The sequence below is a fragment of the Grus americana genome, chromosome 14, assembly GCF_028858705.1.
Source record: "Grus americana isolate bGruAme1 chromosome 14, bGruAme1.mat, whole genome shotgun sequence".
NCBI lineage: Eukaryota > Metazoa > Chordata > Aves > Gruiformes > Gruidae > Grus > Grus americana.
Genome location: NC_072865.1, coordinates 11769246 through 11789068, shown reverse-complemented (window position 1 = coordinate 11789068; position 19823 = coordinate 11769246). Strand labels below are relative to the sequence as shown.

Here is a 19823-nt window from a genome sequence, read left to right as displayed (position 1 = left end):
AGCCAGGTGGGACACAGCCCCAGGGGGTGCTGGGACCCCAGAGTTTGGCCCTGCATGGACTCCCCATGGTGAAGGGGCTCCTGGCGTTACGTGACGGAGCAGCAGACAGGAGGGAGCATGGCTTGTGCCTCTGGCTGCTCGGTGGTGCCCATCCTCCTGCCTCTCATGGGATGAATGGCTCGGGCTCTTTGGTTGCATAGTTTCCTCTTTGCATGAAATACTTTAAATATTAATTGGGCCAGAGGAGAATGGCTGTTTAGACTTTGTAGGTGCTCAGGACACTTCCTAGGCAGGTGGTCTCCAGTGCTTCCATAAGTGCTTAATTATTTATGCAGAGTACGATAGCTCCAATAGGAGAGGGCAAGACCCATTTCAAATACCCTGGGACCAGGGAGCTCTTCAGGTGATGGGAAACAGAGCTCAGATCCATGCCCCAGAGAAAACAAGGGAGAGCTTGCTTCTCCCTCCCCATCCTTCCAAAGGAGGGAATATCTGAGTGGTTGGATGGATGGCTGGGCATGCTCTTTCTCCTCTTCTGCTCCGTGTAAAGTGCAAAGCCCAATCCAAATGGTGTTTTCCAGCAAGACCAAGTGAAGGAAATGCTGAGGATGTGGATCCTGCCAGGGCATCGGTATTGAGCGTCATAGCAGCTGCAAGGAAGTTGTGTGCCTGTGCTGAAGCACCAGGGCAGGCACCCAGCGAGAGCAGGACCCGGTTATCACCTCTCTTTGATGACTAAATGTACTAAGTGCAGTTGCATCAGTCAGGAAATTATTTATTTAATGCTGAAGATCCCATAAAACATTCATCCCTCAAAGCCTGTATAGCACAAAGCATTCCCCAAACTTGATGTATAACTTTATGGCCTTTTGCAGGCAAACATGAGTTGGTGCTGTGAGTCCAAGTCAGCTGTAGTCCAGGAACTGTGTCAGTGCTGTGCAATGCTTGAGCTAATAAGCTTAAAATATTACTTTTTTGAGCAGCTTCTGAGATCTAGTGACCGAAGTCCATCAGGATGAAACTTAATAGTTGCAGAAATGCAGGTTACATAAATCACCCATGCTAAGCAGAATGATAGTGATGAGCAACATCAGTGGTAAGAAATGTCTTGAAAATAGTAGAGATGACACTAAGATCTTGTGCTTCTGGCACTGCTTTGGATGTGATTCCCTCGGTGCTGCAGGTCACTGTGCCCTGACCGATGGTGCTATGTACGGTGTCTCAGGACACTGCTGGTTTGGAGAAAGAGTTTCACCTCCTCCTGGGGAGAGCGGCTTTGTGTCGTGCAAGTTAATCGCTGACTTTAATCACTTCTCTTGCATTTCCTTTTCTAGATGCAAATGCTGGACAAGTTTCCAATGGAAGGGGGGCAGAAGGACCCCAAGCAAAGGATCATCCCCTTTCTGCCAGGTAGGCCAGCGGGCTCCAGCAAAAAATATGCTGGTTTTGGCACGGCAGGAGCTTTTTCCCATTCCGTGTATGAGCATACGTGTGCATTAGCTCTTATCTCCTGAACCATCTGAGCAAGTTCTTTGCCTGCACCGTATCCATTAAAACATCTGTATTTGTTAGCAATGTGCCTAGTGAGTGTTAAACCCCTCAATCATACTCTCTCCCTCCAGAAGTCATTAGTGGAGGACTTCAGCTAAGCAACCCCGCTTGCCCAGCTTCTGCCAGGAGCATCCCCTGCAGCAGCCTCCTTGTTTTCGGAAGGTTTGGGGCCAGCACAGCACGGGGCTGAGGATGGTGTGAGGCTCCCCAGGAACTGCTCATACGCTGTTTTTTGGGTCCCATGCAGCTCGAAGGGCCATCCAGAGAGAAGGAAATAACAATTGAATTCCAAACGTTAAATCAAGCTGATTGACAGCCTTGGCTTCCTCCCATGATGTTTGGGACTGGTTGCTCAAAGACAGGATTTCTGGGGCATGACGTGTTCCCATGCCTGCCCAACGTGCAGCTGAGCGTTTGTGTGCCCGAGGAACAAATGCAGTGGTCCGTTGCAAACTTTGTGGTGCGGGCGATTGCTTGTGGCTGCCCTTTGGTGCTGCTGCTACGGGGGAATAAAGAACCCTTATGTGCCTTGCAAAAATAACCAGCCTGAGGGGGCCCTGGGAGTCTTTCATGCACCCATAGCTAATGGCTTTGACCACAGAGTTGTCTTTACCCCCACCCCCAAGTAGCTAATGGGCACGTTTAGAAATGTCACGGTACCATAATCACTTCCAGTGACTGTCAGGTCCATTTAGTGCAGCCCTTTGTGCTGTGCTCTTCCTCCTGGCTTTTCTAGAAACATAAAGGCGTTTAGTGGGCTTTACTTTTCTCTGACTGGCGTGAAGAAAATAATTTACGCCCCTTTCTGAGCAAGAGAATCTTGTCTGGGTTTCCCGCAGAGGGATTTCTGAGTCTGGCTTGTCCTTGTCTTGTAACATCAGCAAAAGCAAAGCACACCTGACATTAATACGGCAGAAAAGCCTTTGCTGTACAAGTACTCCTGCCAGCAAGGAGTGAGGAGGAAAAATGGAGCCAAATTGGCAAAGGGCATAACTTGGAAAAATTGGACATACCGTTTGGCTGTGCTGCACTTGCAGAAATTTCCCACCAAAATGCTGCTATTTTTGGAAGGCAGCGATCGGGCTCGGGAAGGCTGGTCTGAGCACTGCTTCTCACAGCACACTCATCAATATTCGCTGCTGCTTCTTGGTGTTGAAATAGTTTCCCTTCACTAAGAGGCATGTCACTGGGATTTCCGTTGGAGGAAAAAGGGGGTTGAAGTTGCTGGAAAATAAAGCCTGGCTCTTGTGTAGGAAAGCAGTTTTGGGGAGTTGGGATGACCATCCTCTAGAGGAGCTCGTGCATTTGTGTGTGTCCTCTGCAGAGACGTGTGCCCTTTTGCTCTGGTCCCCTTTTTACCATGGGATTCAGTAATACCTTTTTCAGAGGTAGTCACATATTGACTTGGAAAACCACTAGTCCATACTTCTCCCAGAAATTTTTCTTGATGTTTCATTTCTGCAGTCGTTTGCGATAGCTAAGAAGAGAGAGACTATTTATGCCTAACAGCTGGCACTTGCAGCTTTACCGCTTGTACTTTCCAGTGCGAGCAAGGGGTGGTGTGGTGAGAAGATCTCAGCATGGGATGCTGTCCTAGCTCTGAGCAGGAGCTAGCCACTGGAAAGACAGATAATCTTGCATCTGCCTCTTCACGGGACAGCTTCAGAAGTCCTCTTGCTTCAGGGAAGTTGTGTTATAAAGATGTGGGAATCATGTTGGCTTTGCCCTCCTGCCTTTGCTGTGCATCACGGAGCGGTCGGGAGCTGGTGGCTCTCTCCAGAGCAGGGCGATGAGCTGAACCTCCGCAGTGAGATGGCTTGCAAGCTGCGTCTGCTTCTGAAAGAGGACTTCACTTGGGGGTAAGGGAAGGCTCTTTTAATAATTGCTGGCTGTGCTAGAGGATGTGCAAAGCAGTGTGGTTCCTTTCTGGAGCAGTTCTTGGCCTTCCCAGTTTGGGAATGGCAATGGGCTTCGTTACTTACAGCTGAACCCAAACTTCTCTCTCTGCCTAGGGGTGCCATCCAGGTGAGCTCAGTGCAAACAGCCTGGATCTCTTTCTCTGCATAACGTGGCTCTAGTATGCTTAGACTTGCTAGGGTTTTGATTATGTTCAGTTTCTGTGAGTACTGTAGTTTGCTCCCAATTCCATTTTGAGCAACATTTTTAGCATCTGAATTTCATTACCAGTGGAGATTTGGCTGCAGTGGTTTACTGAAAGTACGCTGCTTTCTGGGAAGTCCGTTGTAGAGTAACATTAGACATCGTGGCCACTGCAATTCTCAAAAATGTCTCCTGCAACCCTGTGCTTCCTGCAGCTTTGGCTTTCCTAGCAAAACCCTAAGTGTCCCAAATTCAGAGTCACCACCACGACCTGAGAAGGTGCCATCTGGGTTTGTCTATCAGGCTAGTTTCCTGGAATGGGAAGAGAGTTCTGTGATTACTCCATAGTTACAACATCCAGCCCACAGGAACTCTGCTTGCTTTGTGTTGCTTTGTTTTGTTAATGTTTGCTTCGAGGATTTGACTTCTTGGAAATATCTGGAGACTGCGGGTCTTTTGAAGTAGATCTCTGATGGTATCAGAAAATGCTCCTGTAAGTACAAGTCCTTCAGCCCACTCAGCTCTTCTGAAATGGAGTCGTAAATCTGGATCCTCCAAAGAGGAGCAGAGCAATTGCACTTGAGGTTTGAGGCCAAGGGTTGTCCCTTCCTGGGTGCTGGCACCACACTCATCCCGTAGCACAACTTGGTGGGGTCCGGTTTGGCCTGGCAGGATGTTGCAGTGCTCCTGTGCCGTGCCTGAAAAGTTTCTGCCACCATATAGGGGAATTTGAAGTGGACTCTTGGCTACTTTTGCTGGCTTTGAGCCACCGGCACAGCCTGCCTAGCTTCACGTGGTGCTGAGGATGGCCCCTGGAAACAGCTCTGGCGGCACCCAGCTCATGCATGGCATCGACTACGGTCCCTGGAGCGGAGTCAGGAGCAGCTGGCAAGAGAGAAGAGACCTGTCACTGCCCGGCCCCAGGGACATCGTGCCGGGCAGCTCTGTCCTCGCCTGCAGGAGTCCACATTAAGGGTTACAGGCTTGTTGGCTGGGAGATGATGGTGTGGAGACCCCAGGAAAGAATGAACTAAGAAAACAAATGAGCTCAGTTGGTCCCGCTGTGTAAGGGCTGTGCCAGATCTTTCAGGAAACAGCTTTTATAAGGAGAGTGGAGCCTTCCAAACTTCGTACAGCCCGAGTGGCCTGGAGCAGATCCTGGCCAGTCTGCTTCGCTGGAAACGTGAGCCTTGGTAAGGAGGGGTTGCCTGAGGCTGAGCTAACTTTGGCTGTAAAATTGCTTTTTAGGAAGCTTTAGCTACAGACAATAGTGAACTCCCAACGAGGGAGGAGGAGAAAGGGGGTTCATTTTCAGTGGGATCATTTTCAAAAGCAGAATGATGCCTCCTTTCTACTCCCTTCCCAGGCTGCTAACCTGCTCAGCATGGGCATCAGTGCTGCCCACATACTCTGGGACTTTTTTCCCAGAACACCTGTGAGGAAGCCAATAGCTCCCCACACAGGCCCCGTGAAGGAGGTGGAGGACAACTCATCCATTTTCCAGCTACAGTACCTGACTTTCCCCAGTCCCATTGTGTCTCCATCACAGCTGGAGATGGGGCAAGGGTCCTAAGTGCTATTTTCTGCTCTAGCAAGATGGGCATTTCTGCTGTAGCGCTGTTGGGTGGACGGTCCCAGAGTAGCTTGCAGCCCATAATCAGCACAGTTGCCTTTGCTGTAGGGTTTCAGCTAACCCTGCTGATGTGCAGACAGTATTACCCCAGGCAGAGTGCTGTGCTGAAGCACTTGCTCTGCTTCTGACCTTTGAGCCGTCTTTAAACAAACTACCTTTTTTCTCGTGGCGCTGTAGGCGAAATGGCCTTGGGAACATTTTGCTCCAGTGAACTCTTACATTTCTCAGTGAGCTCTTGCATGGATGGGTTGCAGTAGGGCTTTGGAGAAGGTTTTGGGGCATCTTTCAATGCAGTTCCACTCTCTCGATCATGAAGAAAAGCTGCTGAGTCTGATGGGATAGCCAGAAATCAAAGGATTTACTAAGTAGAAGACTGCCTTTCCTCCTTGTCTTCCTCTCAAGCCTTTGTCTTTGCAGAAGTAGGAGGGGCAGCAAGGCCATTGCTGTCCTGTGATAGCAAAAAGCCAGCTGTTTGGGGTAGGAAGCCAAGATACTGAGGTTTGCTTGCTGAGCTGGGTGGGGAAGAAAAACTATCTTCTCTTGTATCAACAAACTGACCCAGTGATGCCCTGAAGAGCTTCGCTGTTTTAGCCCAGGCCAAAATCCTTCTCCTGTATCATAGGTAGCACCCCTTGGGGCCTTGGGTACTCCCCACTCTCTTTTCTTCCATGGAGAATTCATCTCTTCAACCTATTCCTCTTGCCACCTCATCCAGCGCCTGAGAGATGTCTTGCCCCATCTCTTGTTGTGCTCTGTAGTTTTCTCAGTAATTATTGGCAAATAAATAGGACTAACTGTGCTCCCTCCAGCAGGATCTCAAACCGTGAGAGTGTGAGGGGCTGTCTTGACAGGAGCACTGTTTAATTTGGCTTCATTTCACAATGTATGGAACTCCATGCCTATGCTATGCCCAGAGGCACGTTGCTGGTTCCCCTCCTTTTCTCCAGGAGATGCGCACAGCTCAGGACTTTGCCAAGCAGATGCTAAGTGCGGGGCTCCTGGAAACGCTGTCTTCCATGCCTGCTCCCCCGCCCTAGGAATAGCCCATGTAGCTGGCTGCTCCGAGGGCTGGGACTAATTATGTGTACATTTGGGGCTGCCTTTTTTTTGAAGTGAGTTTGGAACCCATGCCAGGGAAAATCTGGATGTGATTTGAAAGGTGCAGAGAAGTGAATTCTTTCCGAGGCCGTGGGGTGGGGGGAGAGTGGGGGGAGTCCTTCAGGGTAAAGCAAGAGGCACAGACGGTTTTCCACTCTTGAAATATCTGGCTTGGTTCGCGGCTGTGATCGGCAGGGTGACGTGTTTTGGGTTCTCTGCCCCTCCAAGCTTGCTGGAGATCCAGTAACAGCCTCTGGCTCAAGAGGAGCCTCGACCATTTTGCTGGTTGAAATACCTCTGCCTCAGTGTTTTCAGCTGCTTACTCCCCAGTGTAACTTTAGCTCTGCCTTGAGAATTCCCACAGGAGGGAATAATTTGCAGAGCCCTGTTTCCCTACCTGTTTGTTTGGAGAGATTAACCCCTCTTGTGGCCTGCCTGCTCTATCTCATACTGCTAGAGACCCCAATTCCTTATCAGCCCATTCCCCAAGCTCTCCTCTGACACTTTGCAGTCCTTGATGAATGGCTGAGGCAACGGGGCCACACTGCATACATCGCTTTGCTGCGTACATCGCTTTGCAGCCCCAGCTCCAGAGCTGCTGCTCTCAGTCGATCAGATAAAGCAAAGCAGCTTTGATCAGCCACAAAGGGGAGTTCTTCCAGTCCTGGGGAGCAGAAGCTTTCTGGCACCAGAGGAGTTTTTGTGGGCAAAGTATCTTCAGTGGAGCCTCTCTGACTGATGCCATCTCCACTCCATGAGGGACGGAGCTCATGCCTACCAGGTATGACTTCCAGCGGGTGGTGGGCATCAACCTCCTGCTCTTGCCCAGTTGGGTACGAGGCAGCACGCCAACATTATTTCTGCTGTTGAAGCCCTGAGCCCAGAGATGTGCAGCTTAAATGCAGAAGGGCAACCTCTGCTCCAGCTCCTGGATAGGAAATAAAAGCCAGCAGATTGTCCCCCCGTGTCCTGGCTGGACTGTTATCAGCGAAAGGACTATCACAGTGGGGTTTTTGTGGGGGAAATGAGTGCAGGAATTGTGGCAAAGGAAGGTTTTAAGGAGGGATTTGAAGGAAATCATGCCAGTGGTTGACAGAAACCATGCCATGCTGTGCCAGACTCTCCCTAGGGTGAGGCACAGCATGGGACAGTTGGGACAGCAGCTGTTGTGGGATGGTGCTGGCTGGCCTGAGGTTCATGGGGACACGTTAGATGGATTTGCTGCTATTCATCGTGTTGGATGAACTCTTGCTGATGTGTGGTGGGCCTCTGGCCACGGTGGATGGAAATAAGTAGCAGTGCTGAAGGGAGAGGAGTGTGCCCATGGAAGAAGGGAAGAAAGGAGAAATGCAGCTGTGGTGGTGGGACACAGAGCTTTGTAACTGGGGAGCTTCATATCCCAGGAGGTTGTGAGCTCTATCCACAGACTGATGGAGTCTCGAAACAGCATCAAGGTGCTCCACTGTGGTTTTCCAGGTTTCCCTCCCAGCAGGGTGAAGACTACTGCTGGCTCTCTGCTGCCAGCCCAGAGCTCAGGGCAATGAAAGAGAGGACACAGAAGCACTGGGAGAGTTTGAGCGCCAGAGCTGAGCAGATGGTGCCAGGCGGGTCAAAATGGGAGGGAGGGAAGGGGTCACACAGGGGAAGGGAAAAGCAGGCATGAGTGCCCATAGCTGCCTTTCCTGGCTGCTTGCAAGTCTTCCCCCGCCTGCCCTGCTGCTGCCCAGCTGGGGAGGCGGGACGCTTGCTGCCGACTCAGAAGTCCTTCAGATGTGGTCAGACATTGGCTTTGTGGTAGATTGAGATCCTTTTGTTAGGTTCTCCCCCTCCCCAGTCCCCCTCTGAGAACCAGCTGGTGCCCCCAGTGCTGAAGCACCTGTACTGGTATTTGCTTGGCTGTAAAAACAAACCAGGGTCAACAAGGAGATAGAACGAGTAAACAAATGCTCGAGTTGGCAAGGCGAGCCAGAGATGTGGCTTCTGCTGGTCTGTTACTCTTGAATTTGTCTTTTCTTTGGGTAGGTAAAAGCCTCAGTTGCATGGAAGCAGTTTCTGAAAGCGCAACTGGCTTTGGCCGCAGCCCAGGCGTCAGCTCAGCGCCGTGTACGGCATGGGAAGGGCACGGTGCTGCTGCTCATGGGGCTGGGGGGCCTGGGCAAGAGCAGCAGGGTGAAAATTAATTAGCATCGCATTAGGAATCCCTTGGGATTTCTTCCCTGTGCTGAATCCTCTGCCAAGGGCTGTCATTCATGCACTGCCCCTTTCCCGGGATGTTTGGGGGGATAAGGAACACTGGGGTCTTCTCCTGGGCATTGCTGTGGCAGAGATCGTCTACCTGCCCCAGCTGCTTTCATGTTGTGTATAAAGCACCCAGTGATTTCTGGAAAGCCCTGCATAAAAAGCTGGATACTTCTATTATTTTTGGCTGGTGAAATTAAATTTTGACTCTGATGTCCACTTGATGTAAATATTTATGACAGCTTTTTTTTTTTAAAAAAAAAATTAAACTAATCCTTGTTACTCCAAGGCAACCCTACAATAATAATCTGTTCTGCATTGCTTAATTCTCCCCCAGCTGCTCCAACCAGCCAATGAGTGTATGAAATGTGCTATCAGGTATAGCTGGCGAGATGTAGACAGGGAACATCCACCCGCTTTTACACTGAAGATCAGTGCAGAGAGACTTCATTTGCTTTGATTTTTAAAGTGCTTCGTATATTTCAGTTCTCTCCCCTTCAGTTTTATTCCCTCTAACTTTAAAGGATGGGTTGTGTTGTTCAGACTTCTCCAGTCAAAATGCTGGTGGAGAATACTACTACTGCCAGGTTGTGCTGGAAGAGCAGACGCGTGCAAAGCACCTAACTTCTGCTGGGAAAGGAGGGTGACAAATGTATAGAAAGCAAAGTGCGTTGCAACGCTTTGATGCATCTACAGTTATATTAATGTGAGGTATAATAAATGGATTCACTGGAATAAAGTGGTGTATATTCTACCAAAGAAAGAACGCTTTCCAAATTGGAAGTTGTACACAGAGAGTCTTCAGAGTCATTGTCCTCCTCAGAGGCACCACTTTTTCCCTGTAGGTATTAACAGGATTTCAAGATCCAGAAAAATCAGACAGCATGTCCTGGAGCCTGGATACTTCTTGTGCAGGGAGACTTGCCAGGGCAGCTGCTCCATTGTGGTGCCTTATCTCTGTCTTCTTTTTCCAAAATCAACTTACCTGACACATTCCCAGGTGATAAATGTTCGGTCTACTCATCGCTTGCTTTGTGTGTATAAAGGACAGTGTATTTTACCATATTGCTTTGTGCAATGATTTTCTTGTGCTAGCAGGGAGGGAGACTCATTGCTCTGATTGCTGATGCATAACATTATGTATGTAAATAAGAAAATCTAATAACTTCTGAGTGTTTGAGTTGTGGCAAGAGTGAGAAGCTGGTGAAGTGGAGCCTGTAGCAGCACTGACCTTACCAGCCAACAGAAAACCCACTAATCAGCGAGATGTGCAGAGTTGCTTTCCTTCACATGTCTCCCCCTCCGTATTCCTCACGTTGACGTTCAGGCTGAGGGCAGGAGTGCTTCTGTGAGGCTCTTTGGAGCAAAGTGAGTCTCACCAAAGGATGCTCTTAAACAAAAGGTAGAGCTGGTAGTTATTGTTCTCATATTGGAGCATATTTTGCTGAGTTTTCAGCATCCAGGAGTCAAGGATCTGAACTGCATTAAGGCTGTCCTTGCTCGGTACCGTGAAGGCACCTGAGATTGCTCCCCCTTCACTGTTGCAGTGCATCGCTCATGCTGCAGGTTTACGGAATGAACAGTCCAGCCAAGTGGGAAACTTCACTAGGGACAATCAAACCCCGCAGACCTTCCCCTCTTTTCTCCTGGCATCTTTCTGTGGAGACGTTCCTCCTCGCTGTTCTACAGAGCTTGCTTTTGCCTGGAGCTGGGTCACACTGTGCCAAAGCTGGGCCAGCGACCGAGCCCTTCTCTGCATGGTACCTGTGCATCAGGCTGCTCGTTGGAAGAGGCCAGGACAGCAATTCAGCAATTATCCAACGCGATCTTCAGACTTAACTTCCCTCTTGCCTTGGCCCATCTGTTCATTTCTTTGCCATGTGTTTCCTTTAGGATCTAGAGGAGCTAATTCTGAGCCTTCTCCTCCCCTTCAGCATGAAGGAGTATCTGCTGTGGGCAGGAGGAAGAGTCTCCACCTGGACGATTAGCAGGGCAGTTAGCTAGGTAGAGTCGTTACAAGCTGCTGGAGGCAGCCAAAACCAGTGTAAAGCAGAGAACGCTTAGAACGAGGTATGGCTGATGGGTGCCATTGCCTTCGGGGCCCCCTGGAGCTACAGCGATGAGGGGTGCAGATATGAGATGAATAATGTCATGCGTTTCTCTTGCATTGTATGGTCTTTGGCCGTGTGAAAAGTCCCAGTGGGCAGTGTTGTTGTTCCCATTTTGCAGATATGGCCTAAGGAAAATGTGCCCAGGAAAATGTTGCACCTCGTCGACCCCGCAAGTTGCGCCTCGTTCCCTTCCAGGAGGGAGGTGGTTTCCCGCTCTCTCTTGCCGTTCAAGTCAAGGATTTATATATCTGTATTTGACAGTACTGAAGGGTCTGCAATTATGTTAATTAGGCATTTTGATTAAAAACCAGCTTTTTGTTAGAAAATAAACTTCCTTGTTGAAAAATACTAGATCTAGAGCAAATCAAGAGAGGAGCTGGATTTCCTGCTGGTTCGTATGCTCTGTGCCGGGGATAATTTAAGATTACTTCAGTTGTTGTGATATATTTATTCCCCCAAACTATATTCTTTTTATTATTATTCACTAGCATCTGTTTGTTAAACATTTAAATATTCCCACACCCAGAGCTTATTATTTGAGACATTTATAATGTACCCTCCCACCCATCAGTGATTTCATTTTGGCAGACATAAAACCAAAACAGCTATTCCTTACAATTGCCAACAAAACTATTGTGATCCATTAATCTTTTTAAAAATCATCATTCAGATAGAAACCTTTGCAGCAAATATGCAGTGATGGCCTATGAGAAGGGAAAACTGTTGATCATTTGCTTGTCTGATGGAAAATAATTGCCATAAGCAAAGAAAGTAGCTCCGACCTAGTTGTTGCTCCCAGTCTTTCCAGACAGCCTCTGTGTTCCCAGGCTATTCACCCTCAAAATCTAAAAGACAGATTGAATAGAGGGGTATTTTTTTTTTCACTGTATCATAAAGGCTGCCAGACTTGGCTCTGGCAGGCTGCGAGAAGGAATGCGTTTTAGAGCACAGCATTTCCCACCATGAATGTCTCAGCCCCTCGCAGTCAGCAGGACATAAATGAGAAGCAATCCTTCTGGTATGAGCTGGCCTGACCCTTTGCATTTCACTGGAGGGCAAGTATAAAGCTAGTACTGAGTGTGATTGCCGTGTGCTCCCTTGGACAGTCCAGTTTCCAAGGCATTCTGCATTAACTGAGCCTAGCAGGAGATCTGGCTTCTCCATAAAGTTCTGATTCATGCTCCTTGCAAGCTGAAGTTGGGTTGGCTTAGTTCATCTCTGCTTAAAAAATGCATTGGCAGGCTGCACAAGTCATGCATGTTCCAAACTCTGGACAAGTCAAGGAGAAGCGGGGGGGGGGGGGGGCGGGTGACCCAGCCCTGGTTTTAAAATTGTGATAACTGTGTGGCTATTTTAACACATCCTGTTCTCAGGTAGCTTGGTAGCATCCAGCCTCTGGTTCCAGCAATGCCGCAGCTCCTGCGAAGGCTCACTTTAGGGGCTGAAGGTAGCTGTGGTGCAGCGAACAGCTCTGTGGCTCTTCAGAGTGTTTTTCCCTGATCTCAAAAGAGACGTCCTTGCAAAGAGGACGTGTTGGTATTTGGTTGTGAGGGGAGTTTGGCTTATGCGTTGCCCCGTGGTGACCTCTGATAAGCGAAGGGATTACATGGACAGACAGCATCAATTGCTCTCCCTGGGATTGGTGGTGGGATTGGAAACCCAAGCAGGGAGGAAAAGAGACAAGACTTTCCTGTGGTATGGTAGATGTCAGGAGAAACTTGAGGAAACGTCATTACCACCCCACCCCCCCAAAACACAATTTTCCAGGTGATTGTATTGCAAAGCAGTGCCAGTTCCTGGTGCTTTGGGAGGTGCTGGTCTGAAACCCTACCAGTACCAGTCCTTTTGATCACTAGTCTCTACGTGTATCTGTTTCACTGTCTGCTAATGGCTTTTGTCTCCTTAAATGCCAGAGAAGCTGTTCTCTCTGAAAGCAGCTTGAAGCATTTAGGACTCATTAGACTTCAAAGGAAAGAGGCCTGTACCACAAGCCAGAGGGGAGGAAATGGGGTGGCAAGAGGAACCCACTAATGGAGAACACAAATAAACCCCAGACAGGAAGGAAAATCCTATAGGTCTGACTTAGAGCTGCAGTCCCGCCACGGTGGCTTCGAGGACCAGTTCGACACAGGAGTTGCACAGAGAGAAACCCCCTGGCTTGGCTTCTGCCCACGCTGGACCCAGGTGCTCTGAGCACGCCTGGAGCCTGCAGCAAGGGTCCCACCTGCACCGGCAGCCAGAGGGACGTCTGCTTCTCTGGCGAGTGCTGGCATTTGCCAGTGGACCTTTGCACCCAGGACTTGCATGCCAGCAGGCTGTAAGGTATCAGACAAGTGCTTTGATAGGGGCTGCTCCTCTGTCGTCGCCACATTGGTGAGAGAAGGTGGGGGTGTGGTTTGCTGGCAATTGTTTCCTCTTCTCTCTCCTCGCCACTTTAAACGAGCTTTAGTCTGCTAAGGTATTTAATCTATGGCAGGGATTTTTTTTTTTTTTTTTTTTTTTTTTTTTTAGGTACAATGCTTTTGGCAAGAAGAGGATATGCAGGGAATAGGTCCTGACAGACCGATTTAAAAGAGAGCGTTCCCGGGTGTTGTATTGACCTGCTTTTCTCTGTCCTCTCCTGTTTCAGGGAAGATCCTCTTCCGCCGGAGTCACATCCGTGATGTTGCAGTCAAGCGCCTGATACCTATTGATGAATACTGCAAGGTAAGGGGAGGTTTCTAGCATAAAGCAAAGATAAAGCCACCTTGATCAGCCTTGATCCCGTTTGCCTGATTGTATACAATGGTGTGCCAGTGCTGGGAGAACGGGGAGTGTGGGCTGTCCCCCACTATCAACCCCATTTTCACTCCACATGATTAATGCTGAGGGCTTGGAGGCCTGGGTGTGCAGGGTGCCCCAGCTCCATACCAGCTTGCAGCCTGTTGTCATGCTTTCCCTTTCTCTTCTGCCTTCTCAAGCTGCAAACCAGAACCAGCTTTCCAGATGGACTGGAAAGGACCTGGCTGCCTGACCATGTTCTGTCTAGTACGTGGTTTGGAGTGTAATGGCAGGACTAGGCTTGAAGGACTTGGTTCCTCGGGGAGCCTTTTCTTTCCCATCTGTTGGGATCAGACCTACTGTTTTATGAAGAAGACAGCACTTTCTTGGTGGGATGGTGCCAAACTGGGATGCAAACTCCTGTTATTGGTTACGTAAAACAGTTTTTTGCACAGGGGTGAGATGACTTGTACCTGCAGAAAATTATTGGAAGCCAGTAGAGATAAGGCTGAGATAATTTGTCCCATACTCTTGAAGAATATAAGACTGTACTTAAGTAAAAGGCAAATTATGATGTTAGGGCATTTGGGGGGGGGGGGGGGGGGGGGAACAAAATACTAAAGTCCACAAAAAATTATTCACACAAATGAAGTATGCCACATCTCATCATGTTGAAGTGCACTAATACTTGCAGCAGCCATGAAATGGTCTGGAGGTAGAACTGGTACCTCCAAAATCCAGTCTGAACGCTGTTGAAAACATATACAAAGACTGCAAAACTCAAAGGAGGAGTTGGGGACATGGTAAAATATCCATCACGTTCCTTAGGTGCAGGAGGCATAGCAGTGACTATGGCCTAGTATTTTGTATGGTGGGAGAGACTGGGTTTTGGGACTCAACCAGACCTATGGAAGGGATGTCGTGGCTGGAATAACAAGTACAAGGATAAAGGTGAATTAGTAAATGCACCTTGACAGCTCTGCAGTGGGGCTGCGGGTGAAAACCACTGCAGGCCAGGATAGCAGATGAGAGCAGAGCGATGGAGATGTAGTGCAAGGTGTGCTTGGACCTGTGTGCTCCATACAGCGTGGGGGAAGCTGATGGTGCAAGTAACCACTTGGCTCCAGCCAGGCACGATCATCCCCTTGTCTTCTGAGTCACTAAAATGTGCCAGCTACGTACAGACACACACAACTGTAAATTTAATTTTTGGGGAGAAAAAGTCTCTAAGTGATAAGATGCTACAGCTGGCTGTCTCAGAATGATGCTATTAATGGCATAAAATATAATGAATCCATTTGACTTAACAACTGGAACATAATGGCTGATGTTATATGACCCACTTAGATCTGCTCTCTCCTCCTCCCGTTAATGCGTTACCAAGTAAGAACATGCACACTGTGCCTGGCCTTCCAGTTGCTGCTGCTTAACCGTAAAGCTTCTGAGTTGAAGGTGAGTGTGGGACCGAAGGCTGCAGAGATGTGGAATGAGCAAGGAATCAGCGAGAGCAGAAAGATGTCCCTCCTGGACACGTCGTGCTGCCGCAGGGTCCCAGTGCACACTTACTGCCGTGTTTATTGTTGGAGATGGAGGTTGCAGGTACTTGGAGGGTGGTGGTGCAGAACAGAAATACAAAATATCTCCTCCAGCTTGGCCCTGCTGAATGAGAATTGAGGGTTAGGTGAGTACATTCTGAACAAGTTCCCACAGAAAACTGTGAGAAAGTTTTTGTTTTCTTGCCATCTCCTGTGAGAGAAGTAGGGTGTCTTTCTTCTCTGGGAGGGCCCTGGAAAGAACGTGGGTGAGATTTGGGGTGGAAGTAGGCAAGAGGAGCAAGGGAGGGAACCACTGCTTTCGCAAGGCAATGCTCTTGCTGAAGGGCTCTGTTCCAGATCCCTCTGTACTGAAAAATGTGGCAATTTAAGGTAAGGTGCAAGAAAAGCAACAAAAAAGTCAGAGCAACCAGTCGCCAAATGAGACTTCAAACGACCATAGGAATGACAAAGAGGAGGAGCAAAGGCATGAAATTTCTTCCCATTTCTCCAGTTTATTCTCTTTGTGTTCTACATCTGTTGTTCTTTCCCCTGGTGTGGGAACTGCCTTCCTCCTGTCTAAGGGACTTTGAGAAAGTGTTATTTGGAGGGTTGATGAAGGAGTTGCAATGCTGTGATGCTCTACCCCAACGAGACTGGGTGGACCACTAAAAAAAATGCTGCTAGAGAATAATTCTTTCACACTCCCTGGAAAATGGATTTCAGTGCAATAAGTCTTATCTGTCTTTGGTAAATGACCTTTCTCCTGCAGGCAGCAGGGTGGGTAAGGTGACTTGCTGTGGCTCCAACACCATGGGCTGAAGCCGTGTTCTGAAGGCTCTCCCCAGCTCACTCGTTTGGGTAGCAGAGCCAGAGGTGGGACAGACGTCCTGCTATCTGTGCCACTATTTTTGATTTGGTGGCCATAGCTGCTGTAGACCACAGCCAGCTAGACTGCAGGGTGGCCTGCTTGACTCGGCCATCACCATGCCAGCTGAGTCAGCTCTAGGTGGGCTTCCTTCAAGACGTCCTGAGAAATGAGCTGTGGGCCTTGCCTTTCATCCTTCCAGCACAGGATGTTTTCTGTGATCGTCCTCTGCTATCAGAGGACACGGAGCCTTCTCCAGGCCACAAAATCAGAGTGATTTTGACATGGGGGAAATTGTGTAGATCATGGGATGCCTGGAACTGGGGAGTGGTACCCACAGGGGAATGGCATCCATGCAAAACTTAGTCTTTGAATAGCCTTTCCCTGGACCCAAAAGCCATGGAGCGAGTAGTTTTCTCTCTCCTGTCTCTCACATGATCTTGATTGCAGCTGGCCCGTGATTAGTGGTCTGACTGTCTGCCGCACTGGCAGTGAATGACTGTGTGCTGAATGGCTGGAAGGGCTTTTGGGGACCAGCAATTAGGTCAATATGGAGCCACATCTGATCTGCGTGGTAACTCCAGGGCTTTGCAGATGCGGCTTTGTCTCCAATACAGAAATGAGTGGAGGTTTGGTTTGTCCACACTGCTGTCACAAGACTGCTGTGACAGCAAATGGAGGGGAGGGGGAATTATATAGAAAGTCAGTTAAACATCTGCTCCCGGTCAGGCTGCAGCACTGCTCCCTGATTTCAAATCGGCCCTTTTTCAATTGCATGGGTTTTTTTTACTTTTTGCAGTCACCATCATCTGTGACTGTGTTCCCTCCCATGAGCAGAGAGCAGGGCAGGGCTCTCTGCCAGGCAGCTGCCCATGCTGCCTTCCCTGCCCAGCCCTCGCTGCAGCCCATGATGGACACGACCTACAAGAGCTCTGGCCCAAGGCAAATATTGCTGTCCCAGACTCCCACAGACATGCACACTCTCACCCTGCAAGTCCCACCATTGAAGCTTGTCTTTTTGCAACAGGCTTCCTCGAAGGGAAAGGAGAAAAGCAGAGGCAGCTTATAGCTCCTGCCATTTGACAGCACGCATAGCAGCCTTCCAGCCCTTGCCCTGATGAGCTGGTGTCTGCGCTTTCGCCTCCTATTGCTTCTCTCCCTGCCTCTGCTCGAGCTGCTCTGCCCAGTGGAGCATTTTTGGGATGTGCTGGTCAGGGCTGGTGGCACTGAGAGTCTGCCACGTGTAAACTGCCCACCCTTTCCTGAGCATAACGGCTCTATGGCCCCAGCACAGCTGGGGAACTGAGCCCTGCCATGGCCAGGAGGCTGGATGCTGGGATGGATGTCTCCGTGGCTCTGTGAGGGCACATCTGTCCAACAGGCTGGAGCTGGGCTAAGCAGGGCCCAGGCAGTCTCTGCTTATTCTCCTTTAGTCTTCAGTTGCAGCTGGGATGGTGCAGTGAGTGTAACTGGGGGCTGTCTGGGTCTTGCTCCACTTCGGTGTGTGTTTGCAGTAGCTCTCCCCAGCCTGTTTCTGCGCTCCTGTGTGCCAGGAACCACATGGGTGTTGAGCTCGGTGCTGAGACCCAGTCCCCTGCACTCTGAGAGCCTGTCCTCACTCAGCTCCTTGCTCAGTCTTGATGCTTCCCATCACCGGTGTCTCTGTTTCATCTGCAGGCTCTGATCCAGCTGCCTCCCTACATCTCCCAGTGTGAGGAGGTTCTCCAGTTCTTTGAGACACGACCTGACGACTTGACGCCCCCCAAAGAGTAAGTTCGTTGGGTAGCTGCTGGTTGGGGTGGTGATGAAACACAAACTGCCTTGAACTTGCTGGTATCCATAACAGTCTGATGTTCATCAACGGTTCCCCCCGTGAGTCACAGATCTGGGACTTGGAGGTTTTCTTGGAGAGGGAACGAGGGCTATGCAGCTTGAGGTGGACACTGCCCACTCAGCCGACTCCTGGCGTAGCCTTCTCCAGCGGGGAGGTAGAAACGCTTCTCTGGGACCCCATGAATTGTTGGTCTCCTCTCGTGCCACTTTCTGCTCACAAATGCTGGTTTCAGAAACATGGTCGGTCTGAAAAGCCTCATTTCACATGGTTACTGATGACCTCTGCCTTGTTTGAAAGGCACTTTCCCTTAGCCATGACCATGAGCCCCATCCGTAACAATGCTCCAGAATCTTTCCATGCAAAACAAGGAACGTTTGCAAGGAATCTCGCGTGCCTTACGCAACTCTGTGTGGTTATAAGTCTTGTGACTATGAGCTACTTTGGCCAGGAGCCACCCATCTCTTACTAATCACAAGCAGCATAAATCTGAGCAGCCGCCTCCATCTTCTGCTATGTTGCTCTCTCTTTTTATGCTGCATGTGACACAATTCACAGCTCTACCAAAGGTTGAGCAATGGAGGAGGCTTGATTAATTGTGAGAGGAAAGGCAGTAAATTGATTTGACATCTTCTGTATTGGAAGGGTGTGGAGATAGATAAAGGGATTTTGTTTTCTCCTCTGAGCAGCAACACTGTTCTTTCAGGTCTCCAGCTAAGTATTACGCTTCTGTGGACTATATATTCTCCCTGGGTTTTCGATTTTTTTTTTTTATTCCATCTCTTAATTCTCCCTTCCCCCATTCCTGCTTTCCTCCTTTGGCTCCTGTCTCTATTTGCTTGGCCTGTCGTCATTCCTCCTGCAGCTCACAGTCACTTGATGAGATTGGTCTGAGGGCCCCGGAGCCCATTAACTAATTGCTTGCTGTCGGCTGGCGCTCTCATCCGTCCTGCCCAGCTACTGCTCGCCACTTAACCTGCCACCCCAGCGGTCATCCCTCAGCGAAGGCAGCAGCTCAGGGGCAAGCGAGAGACACGAGGAAAAGATGAGCTTGCGAGGACATTGGGTGGAGGTTTATCACCGGGGTTAACAGCCCCTGAGGCTGTTTTGGGATGAGGGGGGTTTCTTGGAGCCCTGCATGAGAGGGTGGTGAGCTGTGTTGCCAACAGAGTCGCTTACTGAACCCACCTGTAGCTGAGGCACTGTCACACGTGGCGGATTGAAGGGCAGCTTCAGTCTTGCACCCAGTTTCCTCACCTTTATTTTTTCTGGTAGACTGATCCAGAAATTAGGCGGGGTGGGGGCTGTGGCCAGATCAAGGAGCACATTCAGATGTGGAGGCCTTTGGGTGCTGAGCGTTAGCCCGGAGCAGCGCAGCTCAGCGGTGTTTGAAGCTGTAGCTCCTGGCCCTCTAGCCAAGCAGCGATCAGTGCCATGTCCCTCGTTGGCTCCCTGGTTTGGGTCCAACAGACAAGGGGAGCAGAGGTGCCATCCCAAAGTCCAATCCCAAGCACGTGCTTGTGTTGCAGGGTCCATCCTCAGGTACATCCCACAGTGTCCTGCGTCCCTGCTGAGCAGCGCCCGGGTACAAAATGGCACTCACTCCAAAATTGCCATGTGTCTGTGAGTGTTTGGCCATTGCAGTGCTGGATGGGCGAGCGGGTGATGCACCACTGACTCCAGCAGTGGTGGTGCTCCATCCCACTGCCTGCTCCTCTCCAGCGAGGAGAGGTGAGCTTGCAGCACGCAGAAGGACTTTGCAGGTGACTCTTGTCCATTTGCCTCCAGCAGCAAAATGCTACAGCATCTCAAGGACATCTCTGTTGTGTTTCCTATCCCAGTCTGAATGCCAGAGGGGTATTTATTAGCTACAATTCAAGATGCTAATTAATAAAAGTCCTTGACTCTCTCCTCTGGAGAGATTGGTGGGAGCCCTTTCCTGAGCCCCGAGTGCTGGCAGGCCGCCAGCTTACCAATAACGAGATGAGAGCTGTGATAGACGGCTGGGCTGGATCAGACGTGATGGCGTGTCTGGGGTTTGGCCGGATGTCATCATTCATCCAGCAGATAAATACTTTTCTCCGGGAATTTGAAAGGGAGC

The 19823-nt window shown here is 49.7% G+C and overlaps 1 protein-coding gene across 6 annotated transcripts in view; it reads left to right on the top strand.

Moving 5' to 3' along the window:
• The window catches only part of SH3PXD2B (SH3 and PX domains 2B), a 79765-nt gene that overhangs the window by 32222 nt on the left and 27720 nt on the right, over nt 1-19823 (top strand). For all 6 annotated transcript variants that reach the window (XM_054841428.1, XM_054841425.1, XM_054841430.1 and 3 more), the window contains exons 3-5: nt 1335-1410; nt 13361-13437; nt 17569-17660. In XM_054841428.1, coding sequence (XP_054697403.1) covers nt 1335-1410; nt 13361-13437; nt 17569-17660 — 245 coding nt within the window. The remainder of the gene's footprint in view (nt 1-1334; nt 1411-13360; nt 13438-17568; nt 17661-19823) is intronic.